The sequence below is a fragment of the Lepisma saccharinum genome, unplaced genomic scaffold (assembly GCF_977018435.1).
Source record: "Lepisma saccharinum unplaced genomic scaffold, izLepSacc3.1 HAP1_SCAFFOLD_555, whole genome shotgun sequence".
NCBI lineage: Eukaryota > Metazoa > Arthropoda > Insecta > Zygentoma > Lepismatidae > Lepisma > Lepisma saccharinum.
In genome coordinates, this window is record NW_028143233.1 from 20,031 (window position 1) to 37,524 (window position 17,494).

The 17,494-nt window shown below is 33.9% G+C and overlaps 1 protein-coding gene across 1 annotated transcript in view; it reads right to left on the reverse strand.

Moving 5' to 3' along the window:
- LOC145983021 (relaxin receptor 2-like) overlaps positions 1-17,494 on the reverse strand; it is a gene marked incomplete at its 5' end in the record, with an annotated part of 151,354 nt that overhangs the window by 7,594 nt on the left and 126,266 nt on the right. Inside the window, one exon of the mRNA XM_083116301.1 lies at positions 17,269-17,400. Coding sequence (XP_082972427.1) covers positions 17,269-17,400 — 132 coding nt within the window. The remainder of the gene's footprint in view (positions 1-17,268; positions 17,401-17,494) is intronic.

Sequence of the window (17,494 nt, forward strand, 5' to 3'; positions counted from 1 at the left end):
AGATCCTCTTCAGTCTGGCTTTCGAAGTAACCACAGCACTTGCACAGCTCTTGTCAACGTAACCGATGACATGAGGCTAGCCATGGACAATAAACAACTTACGATTCTGGTACTTCTAGACTTTACAAAAGCTTTTCAGACAATTGATCATGAAATTCTACTCGCTAAATTATCATCGATATTCAATTTTTCCGACTCCGCGGTTAATTGGTTCTACTCCTATCTACAAGAACGTCAACAATGTGTCGTTGACCTATATGGAAAATCGTCGTGGAAAAACATTCCATGTGGTGTCCCTCAAGGCACTGTACTCGGTCCCCTCTTATTTGCTCTGTATATAAACGACCTCCCGACGGTGCTCAACTGCTGTAAATACCATATCTATGCCGACGATTTTCAGTTATATTTCTCTTTCCCCCCGCAAGAAATACTGCATGCAATAGAAATTGTGAACAATGACCTTAAACAAATAAGTACTTGGTCTGCACACCATGGCTTACATCTAAACCCGACTAAAACCCAGAGTATTCTTGTAGGTTCCCCTAGAATTTTGAGCAAAATAGATAAATCTAGCCTCCCTAAACTCAACGTAAATGATATTCATCTGCCCTTCTCCACTACTGTTAAGAATCTGGGTGTGATACTCAACCACCATCTCACCTGGGCAGAGCAAGTTAACTCTGCATCTAGAAGAGCTTTCGGTGCATTGCATTCACTCTATCGGCTCAAAAACTTCCTCCCTGAACGCATAAAAATTAAACTGGTCCAGTCTCTTGTATTTCCCATTGTTGACTATTGCGACATTGCTTTCTTGGATGTCAATCACGAGCAAGCTAAACGACTGCAGCGAATTCAAAATGCCTGCATTCGTTTCGTTTTCGATCTAAAATATTCAGAGCATTTGACATCGTACTTTGCGAAGGTCGAGTGGCTTAAATTAAGCGATAAACGTAATTTTCATAAGTTAATTTTACTGTACAAAATCCTCCAAACAAAAGACCCGCAATATCTCTATAACCGATTTCAACATCTTTCCGACTTTCACAGCCGCAACACCAGATCGCGCGAAAGGTCTTTGCTCTCCATTCCACTCCACAAATCCAACTTTTACGCAAATTCTTTTACTGTTACCTCAGCAGGCCTTTGGAACAAGTTGCCACCTGAAATTCATGTATCTTCCTCAATTGTGACGTTCAAAAAATTGTTAAAGTTACACATATTATACAATGAAAATTAAATGTTTGATTTCCCTAATACAAGTAATATGGCGGGTGCAGAGAATGATAGAAGGACGTAAGGCACAAAAATTATTTAGCGTAATAGTTAAGATGAATTATCGTCAAAGTATATCGTTTTGGACTGTGTTTTAAGTATGTGTAATATTGGACTGTGCTTAAGTAAGTGTAGTGTTATGTATTTGCTTGTACGTGTGTAAGGGCAAAGATATGTATGTGTGTGTGTGAGTGTGTGTGCCCGTATCTATAGGTTAGATTACCTTTCTTATATGTAATTTTTCTTTGTATTTTTTATTTCTCTGTAATTTTTATATTTTTTCCTTTCTTTTTTTCAATATTTTAATTATTTCATATTCATTTTTTTTTAAACATGGTCAAGTGGAAGAAAAGGCTCCACAGCCTTAACTTCGCCATGTAAAAGAAGACGAAATAAATAAATAAATAAATAAATAAAAGAGATAAATTATATAATATATTAGTAGAGTTTGGAATACCTAAGAAGCTTGTTAGTATGATAAAAGTATGCACCAGTGAAACAGAAATTAAATTCGTGTGGGTATTAATGTGTCTGACAAATTTACAATTCATGATGGGTTAAAACAAGGAGATGCATTATCTCCATTGCTCTTTAAATTTGCCTTAGAATATGCTGTTAGGAAAGTAGTATTGATGTTTTAATTAATTCGCATGTACTTAGAATTCATTTGCACGTACTTAGAATACTTTACATTTATGTATTTGCATGTTTATAACTTTTTATAAATATGTAATTATTTATTTTATGAAAAATATGTATATAGAAGGTAATTAGAGGTACTAAACGCTATGCATATGGTTTTATATTCATTACTGCAAAGTATGTAATGTATGAAACTATAATAATCAATGTTTATAATATTGAAAATAAGTTTTCTATGGTTTATGAACCGCTATGAACGGTGGTAATGGTACGAAAGAAGACGGTCCCGGTACTCGAACCCGCGATATGCAATATTATTAATTAGTACTATGTAATAATGTATGTTATATGGTATGTAATATATTGAGCGGAGACGAACTATGCATAATGTGTGAGCTGAGTCTGATGCCAGACAGACAAGGGTGAACTCCGCGCAGGTACAGGAGAAAGGAATTTGGGGAGTGTGCGTTCAAGGTCAAATGACGTCACAACGTCAGAACAAAGAAGGAATCTGATTCACCAATCAGAGAACGCGTCGGTAGGTTTTCAGAACCGGTTTTTTTTCAAGGTTAACCAGTACGCAAGAACAGGGGAAAGGTATGCAATACTGTAGGGCAGGGGAGGGATTCAACCAGACAACAAAGGATGTCTGGAATGCGCAGCAAGGGTCAAATCTCTGAAGCTATGCGTCGCTTGTAGAACCGGTTTCCGCCGCCAATTAATATTCCGCTCAGGTTTGCCTTCAAGGCACAGGACGCTTTAGCGCAGGTTTTTTTTATCTGTACTATGAAGAAGGGAGAGCTATTAGGGACGGGGCCTACAGTTTTCACCATTTGCTTTTATCACGGGGTAACGAACCTAGGACCCTTTGATTATTGATTTAGGGTAGTAAATGTATGTTACTGTGTGCTATTTAACTTAATTTTGAGTTTATTTTTTACCAAACTTTGACTTTATGTCAAACATTTTCACAGCTTATCCTTATTTTTACAAAAATAACACTATTTGTACTATTCAGGCAACATTTTTTATTAAATTTTGGACTCGCAAAGATATTTTTACAACTTTTTAACTTATTATTTTACAATTTTATCTTAATTTTTTACCAAAATAACACTATTTGTACTATTCAGGCAACACTTTTATTAAATTTTGGACTCACAAAGACATTTTTTCAACGTTTAACTTATTATTTTACAACTTTATATTAATTTTTTACCAAAATAACACTATTTGTACTAATCAGCAACATTTTTTATTAAATTTTGGACTCACAAAGACATTTTTTCAACTTTTAACTTATTATTTTACAACTTTATGTTAAATTTTTACCAAAATAACACTATTTGTACTATTCAAGCAACATTTTTTCATTAAATTTTGGATTCACAGACATTTTTTTTCTACGTTTAACTTATTATTTTACAATTTTTATGTTAATTTTTTACCAAAATAACACTATTTATACTATTCAGGCAACACTTTTTATTAAATTTTGGATTCACAAAGATATTTTTACAACTTTTTAACTTATTATTTTACAACTTTATGTTAATTTTTACCAAAGTAACACTATTTGTACTATTCAGGCAACATTTTTTATTAAATTTTGTATTTACAAAGAGATTTTTTCAACTTTTAATTTATTATTTACAAGTTTATGCCTATTTTTTTACTCAAATAACACAATTCTATCTGTTCAGGAAAGACTTTTAGTTACATTTTCGACACACAAAGTGTGTGTTCTCAACTTATATCTGTTTATTTCACAAGTTTAGGCTTATTATTACTCAAATAACACAATTCTATCTGTTCAGGAAAGATTTTTAGTTACATTTTCGACACACAAAGTGTGTGTTCTCAACTTTTATTTGTTTATTTTACAAGTTTAGCCTAATATTTACTCAAATGACACTATTTATATTATTCAGGCACCATTTTTATTACATTTTGGACTCTCAAAGACACACACACACACACACACACACACACACACACAGAGAGAGAGAGAGAGGGAGAGAGAGAGAGAGAGAGAGAGAGAGAGAGAGAGAGAGAGAGAGAGAGAGATTTTTTCCAAGTTTACAGGATTATTCTCTAGTTTACTCAAATAACACAATTTAGATGTGTTTTGAATTATATTTTGGATGCAAAAGTATGTTTTGACAAGTTCTACCCTTTTATTTTACAAGTTTAGGCTTATTATTACTCAAATAACACAATTTAATCCAGTCAGGAAGGATTTGTTATTATATTTTGGATGCACAAAGAGAGGTTTTCAACTTTTTATTGATTTTTTGCAGGGTATGTATTAATTTTTATTTATTTTGTTTTGTATCATATATACATTTACAAATTTTTAACTTAGAGTTTAGTATTTATTTAATTTTTTTCAAAAACACTAAAAAAAAGTACTTTTAGCTAAAATGTAAGCCACAGAATATATTATTATTATTATTATTATTATTAGGGTTTACTGATTTCCACTATGCTATTTTTGGTTCTGTATTTCTATATGTATTTATTTAGGGCAGGTTACGCCTGCCACGTAGGAAAGTTTGTTTATTTTAGAGTTTGCTGAGTATTTTGTTACTGCTATACTAGGTAAAAGTTTTCTAAATATACCAGATAGAGCTCTATATACTTTTGTTTTTGCTATTTTGGAGATGATGCGATCAGCACCACTCTCCATCTGCTTTTTATTTTATGTACCCAATATTATTTTGAGGCTTAGTGAATTCTAGAGCCTATTTATGCAGGAGAGAGGACTTGAAAATTTTGATCTCAGACAACCCACAACTATTTGTCAGAGTATTTTAAAGGATATTTTATACTTATTATGTGCCACTAGAATATCAAAGCTTGCTTAATTTTTATGTCTGTAACGCATTTATTGTATTTCTAGCTAAGGCTTACTGGATAAAGTACACGAAATGTTTTTCATTTCGACTATTTACCTTTATACGAGGCCCAATTTTTAGTGTAACGAAAATTATTGTGTGTCTATAAAGACTGAAATTTTTTACCGATGGGTCCATATTTGGACGCTTACTAATATTGTTTTTTCCCCTTACATATAACCATTTAACAATATAATTACAATACGAAGTTAACAGACGGCTTAGGGGCCTAGGTCCACTTTCCAAACTTTTTTACTATTCTAGAAGAATTATTTAGCTTTATAGACTTTTTCAAGGTATTTTTGAAGTATTACTGGCTTCTTTGGGTGCATCAACACTTGGGTTATTTCCATTTGGTTTATTATACGAGGTTTATTTTTTACTCTAAGATCAATATATGTCTCCGAGGACAAATACATTTATTGAAGCTAAAAGCTTAGGCTGTAACTAGGGACTTAGCATGTATATCGACAATTTATAGGACAACACGAACCTTACAAAGGATTATAGGTGACGTAGGACCACACGCCAGAGCTTTGTTAATCTGCAAGAAGCAGTTGCAACTAATGCTATGAGGATATAATGTTAATTTTTCATTGTTTCACAAGGAGGCTATTTTTTACACAACCAATATTTGCTTTTTCAAGTAACTACATGTACCAGAAGCACACATGCCAACACTAACTAGATTTTGATTTATACTATCTCAGGTGCTAAATGTATCAAGAACACTGATTGTACATATTTTTGAGAATCCAACTATATCAGGATTTTTCTATGTAAGTATATTTTTATTGACTGGCTTATTTAACAGATCAAACAGAAAGACGGCAAAATTCACTAAATGTAGGTGATTGCATGAAAATAACTAGATCAAGGGGTGACCAACAGTGAGCTGAATGTATATATAGAGGGTTGCGCTCTATTATTCTCACCTTCGCTGGATTGGCGAAGGAACGCACTTGTGGGCGGTAGAACCTGAACGGGCTCCATTATGGCATCGGAGACTCGAAGCAGATGTTTTGGAGGATGAACCCAAGTAGGGTCATAGGCGCTACGACCAATTTGGTCATTGCTTTTTATATGAGGAACCAATTTGGCCCACTCCCAAAATTAACTTAGATTGCTTCTTATAACTTATGGAATTTGAAGTCTGCACAAGATCCGATGACAAAATCTAAAATTGTAACAACCCTGCCAGGGACTTGAACCCTGGACAGATAGGTTAAAAGCCTAGCGCTATACAAACTAAGCTACCTGCATTTTTAAAAAGTTAGTTATGTTAAGAAATATATTGAAACACCTGAGAACACTCTTGGTCTGGTTCGACAGAGAAGGAGACAACATTTCCAAATTTTTACAGACTGGGTGTATTTTTCCACTATAGAGGCCTTCACTATATGTAATTCGAAACGCTAAAGTTCAGCTAGCTTCCAAAATTGAGGTAAAGATTGTGTTTGGCGAGATTAACAAGTTACAATTATATCCAGTTACGGACAAATAAAGCTAAAAGTCTCAGATTTGCTGTACTAGCCAAGTTTTAGTAACATTTTCTTCACTTTAGTACAAATACCAAAGAAATAGGTATATTTTATTTATAATTTGACAAAATGTACTAGTATTTAATTCACAAAGTTAGGTAAAAAACAGTATTTTTTAAAAATATTGTTACTGCCTTCAAATTTTATGTTATTTAGCCACTAACAACTGGTTTACACTGCTTGGCATCCTTTAAATAGGAAAAGAAGGAATTATTTGTTTAGTATTTTTACTACTTTATATTTATTTAAGAAAACAATTCTACACTTTAACTTAATTTTAACAAATTGTTACTAATTTATATATCAAAGTTATGTTATTTAGAGTGCATAAAGGCGTATAAAGTTAATATTTGTACTTATCAGTTCAACTAACAATTATATTTTACACACAAAAGATACAGTTAAATTACTTGAATCAGAGAATAATATTTTACAGTAATTGATTCATTCAGCAATAGTCAGTACTTTTATGCATCAGAAAGTTTTCTTAATTTTCTATTACGCATGCTATTTTGGGCTATTCTTAAAATGTATTTCTAGGGCAAACTGGTTTAATTTTCTGCTTATAATTCAAAGTTGACAGTTTTGCATTGTACATTTGTTATATTCTCTACGTACAATCCAAATATTATGCTTATTTAATGTATAACTAACTAACTCTCTACCCTTTTTAAACCCGAAGTTTCATGGCTGCAGCAACACATGCCTTTCATCTGTCCCTGTTCTGAGCAAGATCTATATACAAGATCCATCTCTACATTATCCCTCCATTTTTTTTTTGGTCTTTCTATTGGTCTTTTACCATCAGGTTTCCCAACAAGAATCCTGTATACTCTTCTTTCCTCTCCCATTCGTACCACATGATCTACACACCTAAGTCTTGTTGATTTAATCATTCTAATAATATCTGGACATGAATACAAATTATGTACTTCTAAATTATGTAACCTTCTCCACTCATTTGTCTCCTCATCTGTTTTAGGCCCAAATATTTTCCTAAGGATCTTATTTTCAAATAGTCTCAATTTATGTTCCTTTTTCAATCTAAGGGACCAGGTTTATTTACTGTATTTAACTTTTATTTTTGTAATTAACAAAAATTAAAAGCTTATACTGTAGTTATTATATCTTTTTCTATCAGCTTATTTTGAAATTAATATTATTAGTTATAGTCTTTGATTTATAACTATATTGCTTTTTATCAATTTATCTAAGAGTACACGCAGACAAACACATGTGTACACACGTTTATGTAAATAGATATGCCTTTTTTCAATATTTTAGTATGAAGATTGCACTTTAGCTATTTAAGCAAGGGTAGGAAAGGTAGGATTTCTGAGAATTTGTTGCAGGATTTTGTTGTCCAAGTATAGATGAGAACTGAGCTGGGAGACTGTTTTGAACATTTTCATGATAGTTTGCATGTGAACTGTATGCAAATTGAGCACTATTGACTGTGCATGCTTCTAAGTTTTGCTGTTATTTTACATCAAGTCTGTGAGACTGTAGTCAGTTTTCCCTTTTCAAGTAGTTTTTATTGATTGTATTTGTATGTGTTTTGGGGACTTAGCAGTTTTATGTTATGAGGCAGTTTGTTGTAGAATATTTTTACCGGATTGTTTTGAGATATTGAGTGTCTGCTGTTTTACTTGTAATTATTTTCCTTCTTGTGTTGTGTATTTGACTATATTTTGTCCAAGTTCGTAGTATTTAGAATACTACCTGATGGTAAAAGACCAATAGAAAGACCAAAAAAAAAATGGAGGGATAATGTAGAGATGGATCTTGTATATAGATCTTGCTCAGAACAGGGACAGATGAAAGGCATGTGTTGCTGCAGCCATGAAACTTCGGGTTTAAAAAGGGTAGAGAGTTAGTTAGTTATACATTAAATAAGCATAATATTTGGATTGTACGTAGAGAATATAACAAATGTACAATGCATTGTGCGAAAACTGTCAACTTTGAATTATAAGCAGAAAATTAAACCAGTTTGCCCTAGAAATACATTTTAAGAATAGCCCAAAATAGCATGCGTAATAGAAAATTAAGAAAACTTTCTGATGCATAAAAGTACTGACTAGTGCTGAATGAATCAATTACTGTAAAATATTATTCTCTGATTCAAGTAATTTAACTGTATCTTTTGTGTGTAAAATATAATTGTTAGTTGAACTGATAAGTACAAATATTAACTTTATACGCCTTTATGCACTCTAAATAACATAACTTTGATATATAAATTAGTAACAATTTGTTAAAATTAAGTTAAAGTGTAGAATTGTTTTCTTAAATAAATATAAAGTAGTAAAAATACTAAACAAATAATTCCTTCTTTTCCTATTTAAAGGATGCCAAGCAGTGTAAACCAGTTGTTAGTGGCTAAATAACATAAAATTTGAAGGCAGTAACAATATTTTTAAAAAATACTGTTTTTTACCTAACTTTGTGAATTAAATACTAGTACATTTTGTCAAATTATAAATAAAATATACCTATTTCTTTGGTATTTGTACTAAAGTGAAGAAAATGTTACTAAAACTTGGCTAGTACAGCAAATCTGAGACTTTTAGCTTTATTTGTCCGTAACTGGATATAATTGTAACTTGTTAATCTCGCCAAACACAATCTTTACCTCAATTTTGGAAGCTAGCTGAACTTTAGCGTTTCGAATTACATATAGTGAAGGCCTCTATAGTGGAAAAATACACCCAGTCTGTAAAAATTTGGAAATGTTGTCTCCTTCTCTGTCGAACCAGACCAAGAGTGTTCTCAGGTGTTTCAATATATTTCTTAACATAACTAACTTTTTAAAAATGCAGGTAGCTTAGTTTGTATAGCGCTAGGCTTTTAACCCAGATACCCCTACCGTCCTACATGTAGAACATCTACTCAAAAAATTATGGACGTAGTTCAAGGAACTACCAACAGATGGTGCCTACATCTCTACTTTGTAGAAGGTTTGTCGTATCAAATCGAGCTAGTGTTCGTTGTTTCACTGCCATTCGTGCTGTGTTATGCAAGAATTAAGTTGAGTAATCAGACAGAAAATGGAGAATTACCGCTTCAAATATGACAGGTAAGTCAAACACACATTATTTACAGTGCTTTTGAATTGGTGGGCTGATTATTTGTTTTAGTATATATCCAAGATGTCTATAAAGTTTTCGTTGTTTTGAGAACAACTGTCAAACAGGCTTGCCAACTGCTGAAAGTTAGGTGTCCTACATGAAGGACGCCAGGAACTTGGCTATCCTTTATCAATTGCAAAGAATCACTTAGTCTTTTTGAATTCATGACTATCAGCTCTAAGAGCCTGTGTACTTATGTACTATAAAAGTGACTGTATGTCTGTGTGTGTGAGAGAGGGAAGCAGGGAGGTTAGTAATAACCTGTGTTTATGTTTTTGCAAGCCAATAAGTTATTCTTGGAAGAGAATTGTTACAAATTCGTTTGTTTTATATATAATCCATTTTATGCTTTTGGCTGAATATCACTTTTTTTTGTTTCAGAGGGCTTACTCTTCATACCATTATGAGTATGATTGAAGAGGATGATGACGACATACCGGCCAACGGTGCTTCCATTTGTCTTCAACCACCAGTCAACTCCTGTGGTAACATCACGGATGAAGATTCAGGAGAAGAAGATAATGTTTCAATAAATCATCTTCCTGGTAGCCAACTGCGAGCAGCCGCCGAAATTCAAATTGAAGAGACTGGTGATCAACATTTACAGGAATTTCAAGATTTCGCAACAGATGGGAAAGCTGCCACAGAAACTGTGGGAAGAGATGCGAGTGAATTGCCCTCCCCTCCTCCCGTGAAAACACGAAAGATCTATTCGTGGAAAAAATGTGATTTAGTTACAAATACACCTGTTTGGCCAGTGCAGTGTTTGGTTGAAAATCAAGAGAGCCCTCTGGAGTTGTTTTGCTCAATATTTGATCAACAAGTGATAGACATGTTCGTTTCCTACAGCAACATGTATGCAGCTGCAAAGAACAGTCCAGCAGATATCACTTCAAATGAAATGAAATGTTTTTTTGGAATTCTTCTCCTTAGTGGATACGTACAAGTTCCTCGACGAAAAATGTACTGGGAAAGGAGTTCTGATGCTCATAATGACTTAGTGTGCAAAGCCCTAACTAGAGACAGATTTGATTTTATCATGTCAAATCTTCACATAGTTGATAATAATGAACTGGACCCTGCAGACAAATTTGCTAAGGTTCGCCCTTTGTTTGATATTCTGAACAGGAAGTTCCAAGAGTTGGCTCCACTGGAAGAAAACCATAGTATAGACGAAGCAATGGTCCCTTATTATGGGCGTCATGGCTGTAAACAATTCATTCGTGGAAAACCGATCCGCTTCGGTTATAAACTTTGGACTGGTGCTACGCGGCTGGGATATGTCACTTGGGTTGAGCCTTATCAAGGTGCTAGGACGATACTCAATCCACTGTACAAGGAACTTGGTTTGGGAGCATCAGTTGTACTTCAATATACAGATATATTGCTAAGTATTAGTCCTGATTCTCCTTTCCATTTGTATTTTGATAACTTTTTTACGTCCATTCACTTACTTCAGAAGTTGTCAGAAAAAAATGTGAGAGGAACTGGAACTATGCGAGAAAACCGAATTTGTAAGTGTCCTCTCATTGAAACACGAGAAATGAAGAAAAAAGACAGGGGTTTCTTTGACTATAGAGTGACAGGTGACAAATCCATTGTTGTGGCTAAATGGCACGATAACAGTGTAGTGTGTTTAGCTTCAAATGGACATGGAGTATTTCCTATTCATTCAGCAAAAAGGTACTCCCTGAAGGAGAAAAAGAACATACAAGTGCAGCAACCACATTTGGTTCACATGTACAATTCTAATATGGGTGGTGTAGATCGTTGTGATCAAAACATAAGCCTCTACCGAGTCAACATAAGGGGGAAAAAATGGTACTTTCCTCTTGTTGCTCATTGCATTGACTTAGCAGTAAATAATGCATGGCAAATACACAAATCTCGCAAAGGTGAACTGGATCTGCTTTCTTTTCGTCGTCGAATTGCAGCATCCCTGCTTGCAAGCAATGCCAGAATCTCAAAACCAAATTCCAAAGGACGCCCAAATGCATCTGGCAACGAAGACGTGCGATACGATAGAATTGATCACTTGGTAATACCGCAAGAGAAAAAGACAAGATGCCGACAGTGCCATGCAAAAGCAACAACAAGGTGTGTAAAGTGTGACATTGGATTGCACGTAAAATGTTTCGTGGATTTCCATACTGCGTAAAACATATGCAATTTAGCAAGACATTTGTATCATTCTCATTCCTGGCGTCCTATATATAGGACGGGCCAAATAATTGACCAAATATGAACGAAAGTGTATAATTATTTTTTTTCACATATTTCAGTTGGCAATGAAGCATTTTATGCAAATAAAAGTTTGTTTTTATTTATAGTCCTCTTTTAGGGTTATCTGGGTTAACCTATCTGTCCAGGGTTCAAGTCCCTGGCAGGGTTGTTACAATTTTAGATTTTGTCATCGGATCTTGTGCAGACTTCAAATTTCATAAGTTATAAGAAGCAATCTAAGTTAATTTTGGGAGTGGGCCAAATTGGTTCCTCATATAAAAAGCAATGACCAAATTGGTCGTAGCGCCTATGACCCTACTTGGGTTCATCCTCCAAAACATCTGCTTCGAGTCTCCGATGCCATAATGGAGCCCGTTCAGGTTCTACCGCCCACAAGTGCGTTCCTTCGCCAATCCAGCGAAGGTGAGAATAATAGAGCGCAACCCTCTATATATACATTCAGCTCACTGTTGGTCACCCCTTGATCTAGTTATTTTCATGCAATCACCTACATTTAGTGAATTTTGCCGTCTTTCTGTTTGATCTGTTAAATAAGCCAGTCAATAAAAATATACTTACATAGAAAAATCCTGATATAGTTGGATTCTCAAAAATATGTACAATCAGTGTTCTTGATACATTTAGCACCTGAGATAGTATAAATCAAAATCTAGTTAGTGTTGGCATGTGTGCTTCTGGTACATGTAGTTACTTGAAAAAGCAAATATTGGTTGTGTAAAAAATAGCCTCCTTGTGAAACAATGAAAAATTAACATTATATCCTCATAGCATTAGTTGCAACTGCTTCTTGCAGATTAACAAAGCTCTGGCGTGTGGTCCTACGTCACCTATAATCCTTTGTAAGGTTCGTGTTGTCCTATAAATTGTCGATATACATGCTAAGTCCCTAGTTACAGCCTAAGCTTTTAGCTTCAATAAATGTATTTGTCCTCGGAGACATATATTGATCTTAGAGTAAAAAATAAACCTCGTATAATAAACCAAATGGAAATAACCCAAGTGTTGATGCACCCAAAGAAGCCAGTAATACTTCAAAAATACCTTGAAAAAGTCTATAAAGCTAAATAATTCTTCTAGAATAGTAAAAAAGTTTGGAAAGTGGACCTAGGCCCCTAAGCCGTCTGTTAACTTCGTATTGTAATTATATTGTTAAATGGTTATATGTAAGGGGAAAAAACAATATTAGTAAGCGTCCAAATATGGACCCATCGGTAAAAAATTTCAGTCTTTATAGACACACAATAATTTTCGTTACACTAAAAATTGGGCCTCGTATAAAGGTAAATAGTCGAAATGAAAAACATTTCGTGTACTTTATCCAGTAAGCCTTAGCTAGAAATACAATAAATGCGTTACAGACATAAAAATTAAGCAAGCTTTGATATTCTAGTGGCACATAATAAGTATAAAATATCCTTTAAAATACTCTGACAAATAGTTGTGGGTTGTCTGAGATCAAAATTTTCAAGTCCTCTCTCCTGCATAAATAGGCTCTAGAATTCACTAAGCCTCAAAATAATATTGGGTACATAAAATAAAAAGCAGATGGAGAGTGGTGCTGATCGCATCATCTCCAAAATAGCAAAAACAAAAGTATATAGAGCTCTATCTGGTATATTTAGAAAACTTTTACCTAGTATAGCAGTAACAAAATACTCAGCAAACTCTAAAATAAACAAACTTTCCTACGTGGCAGGCGTAACCTGCCCTAAATAAATACATATAGAAATACAGAACCAAAAATAGCATAGTGGAAATCAGTAAACCCTAATAATAATAATAATAATAATAATATATTCTGTGGCTTACATTTTAGCTAAAAGTACTTTTTTTTAGTGTTTTTGAAAAAATTAAATAAATACTAAACTCTAAGTTAAAAATTTGTAAATGTATATATGATACAAAACAAAATAAATAAAAATTAATACATACCCTGCAAAAAATCAATAAAAAAGTTGAAAACCTCTCTTTGTGCATCCAAAATATAATAACAAATCCTTCCTGACTGGATTAAATTGTGTTATTTGAGTAATAATAAGCCTAAACTTGTAAAATAAAAGGGTAGAACTTGTCAAAACATACTTTTGCATCCAAAATATAATTCAAAACACATCTAAATTGTGTTATTTGAGTAAACTAGAGAATAATCCTGTAAACTTGGAAAAAATCTCTCTCTCTCTCTCTCTCTCTCTCTCTCTCTCTCTCTCTCTCTCTGTGTGTGTGTGTGTGTGTGTGTGTGTGTGTGTGTCTTTGAGAGTCCAAAATGTAATAAAAATGGTGCCTGAATAATATAAATAGTGTCATTTGAGTAAATATTAGGCTAAACTTGTAAAATAAACAAATAAAAGTTGAGAACACACACTTTGTGTGTCGAAAATGTAACTAAAAATCTTTCCTGAACAGATAGAATTGTGTTATTTGAGTAATAATAAGCCTAAACTTGTGAAATAAACAGATATAAGTTGAGAACACACACTTTGTGTGTCGAAAATGTAACTAAAAGTCTTTCCTGAACAGATAGAATTGTGTTATTTGAGTAAAAAAATAGGCATAAACTTGTAAATAATAAATTAAAAGTTGAAAAAATCTCTTTGTAAATACAAAATTTAATAAAAAATGTTGCCTGAATAGTACAAATAGTGTTATTTTGGTAAAAATTAACATAAAGTTGTAAAATAATAAGTTAAAAAGTTGTAAAAATATCTTTGTGAGTCCAAAATTTAATAAAAAGTGTTGCCTGAATAGTATAAATAGTGTTATTTTGGTAAAAAATTAACATAAAAATTGTAAAATAATAAGTTAAACGTAGAAAAAAAAATGTCTGTGAATCCAAAATTTAATGAAAAAATGTTGCTTGAATAGTACAAATAGTGTTATTTTGGTAAAAAATTAACATAAAGTTGTAAAATAATAAGTTAAAAGTTGAAAAAATGTCTTTGTGAGTCCAAAATTTAATAAAAAATGTTGCTGATTAGTACAAATAGTGTTATTTTGGTAAAAAATTAATATAAAGTTGTAAAATAATAAGTTAAACGTTGAAAAAATGTCTTTGTGAGTCCAAAATTTAATAAAAGTGTTGCCTGAATAGTACAAATAGTGTTATTTTGGTAAAAAATTAAGATAAAATTGTAAAATAATAAGTTAAAAAGTTGTAAAAATATCTTTGCGAGTCCAAAATTTAATAAAAAATGTTGCCTGAATAGTACAAATAGTGTTATTTTTGTAAAAATAAGGATAAGCTGTGAAAATGTTTGACATAAAGTCAAAGTTTGGTAAAAAATAAACTCAAAATTAAGTTAAATAGCACACAGTAACATACATTTACTACCTAAATCAATAATCAAAGGGTCCTAGGTTCGTTACCCCGTGATAAAAGCAAATGGTGAAAACTGTAGGCCCCGTCCCTAATAGCTCTCCCTTCTTCATAGTACAGATAAAAAAAACCTGCGCTAAAGCGTCCTGTGCCTTGAAGGCAAACCTGAGCGGAATATTAATTGGCGGCGGAAACCGGTTCTACAAGCGACGCATAGCTTCAGAGATTTGACCCTTGCTGCGCATTCCAGACATCCTTTGTTGTCTGGTTGAATCCCTCCCCTGCCCTACAGTATTGCATACCTTTCCCCTGTTCTTGCGTACTGGTTAACCTTGAAAAAAAACCGGTTCTGAAAACCTACCGACGCGTTCTCTGATTGGTGAATCAGATTCCTTCTTTGTTCTGACGTTGTGACGTCATTTGACCTTGACAGGTGAGTGGAGAAGGCTACATAATTTAGAACTACATAATTTGTATTCATGTCCAGATATTATTAGAATAATTAAATCAAGAAGACTTAAGTGGGCAGGCCATGTGGAACAAATGGGAGAGGAAAGAGGGGTTCACAGGATTCTTGTTGGGAAACCTGATGGTAAAAGACCTGTAGGAAGGCCAAGACGAAGATGGAGGGACAACGTTGAGATAGACCTAAAGGAAATCGGTAGGGATGGAAAAGAGTATATAGATCTTGCTCAGGATAGGGACATATGGAAGGCCTGTGTTGCTGCAGCCATGAACTTTCGGGTTTAAGAAGGCTAGAGAGTTAGTTAGTTAGTTCACTTTGGCTTATTACTTATTTTACAGTACCCTTCGGCATGGAAAAACATGTATCAGAGGTGGTACATGAAGGACGTAGACAAAATGATCTCTTTTTGATATCTGTGCATTGTGTAAAAGTACAAAAAGGCATAGAACTGTTCATCAACAAAGTGATAGATAGATGTTTATGGAATGGAAGCAAAGCGAATCCAGTTTCTATCTAAACAGTAGACTCTAATCTGTAGCAATAATGGTAATAATAATACCAACAACAATACAAGTTTTGATGACTGAAGGGCAATATATGAAATCTTACAATTGGCTTTAAATCTTAATCCTAAAGTGCAATAATTTCACTACCATTTTCTCTATTTGATTACGTTAATTTTCCTTCATTTGCAAAATTTGCATCAATTAGATTGAAATACGAGTAACACCAACTGTTGCTACGTTTATGAACCATTGAAAGGTTCAAGTTCATGTCTGTCGGGAATTTTCCTCGAAGTTTTGTTGCTCTTAGGTATCTCGTATTTCACGCGTCGTACATTTTCTGCAAAGGTCGTGTGTATAAAATAGTTCTTACAATTTGTAATGTGGCCAAAACTAATGAAATTGCCAGCAACTGTTGAGATTAAAGATTGCTGAACAACATACATATGTTATGAATGGCTTCATTAGGTGACCTGAATAAATTAAAAAGTAGCTAAACCGATATGCAGCTATGGGCAAATATGTTTGTCGGCAAATTACGCAAATGTGAACAATACAAAAAAAATCATTTCTACCAACGTTAGCCAAAAACTTTGTCAATGTTTATTTTAACTCCACTTTATGCTCATATCGACTAATCAGAACTGGACCAACAGTTATTTGCAGCCCCCGGGCTGGTGTCCGGGCCACGCCATGGGTGTTCTTTGTAATCCCTGTAATAGTGTTGGCTCCCAGAAAGAACTCTTTCAGTTTGAAGTTAGTTATCTCGTGTTCGTGCAACACCCTTGTAATAATTAACGTGATTTACTGTGACTGAAATGAAGGTATATGTATGTGTACGTATGTAAGTGGAAGAGAAGTGACAAAAAATAAATATACATATACCACCATGTTAAACCACAGGGAATCGATCCCCAGACTACCTAAATTGCAAGGACCCAGCGTTACCACTATGCCATTGGGGAAGGTCTGCAGAAGCGAGAAAACACTCACTAAAGAACGAAACTCGTTAGGGAGAGGTGAGGATTCTCATTCCTATATCCCCAAGGGGAGAAATATCTTCCTAAGGGATGCTGGAGATATCTCATCCCTCTATCTTCAAACAGAGTAGAAACACACCCCAACTTGGAGTGAAACTCACCTTATGAGGAAGCTTATTTCTGACACTTCAAAAGATGAGTATCCACATGTTTTCCCCCACTTAGTGAAGCCAAGATACATAACCAATCTAATGCAAGCTAATGTGCCTAAATACTCACATGCGCCAGAAGGTTCCTTCGTCTGCTCCCAGGGTCCGTGAGATTGGCCAGACTCAGAGAAAGTGCAGAGTCCACTGCTGATTGGTGCGCGTCGTGTTTCCGCCTTTTGCAGGAGTAAAGGAGGCGGGAGATCTGCAAACAAGACAAAATGCTATAGTGACTCCTCATAGAGTTGACTGAACACTGACTCTTCTAATTTTACCTGCAAATACATTTTGAAAAATAA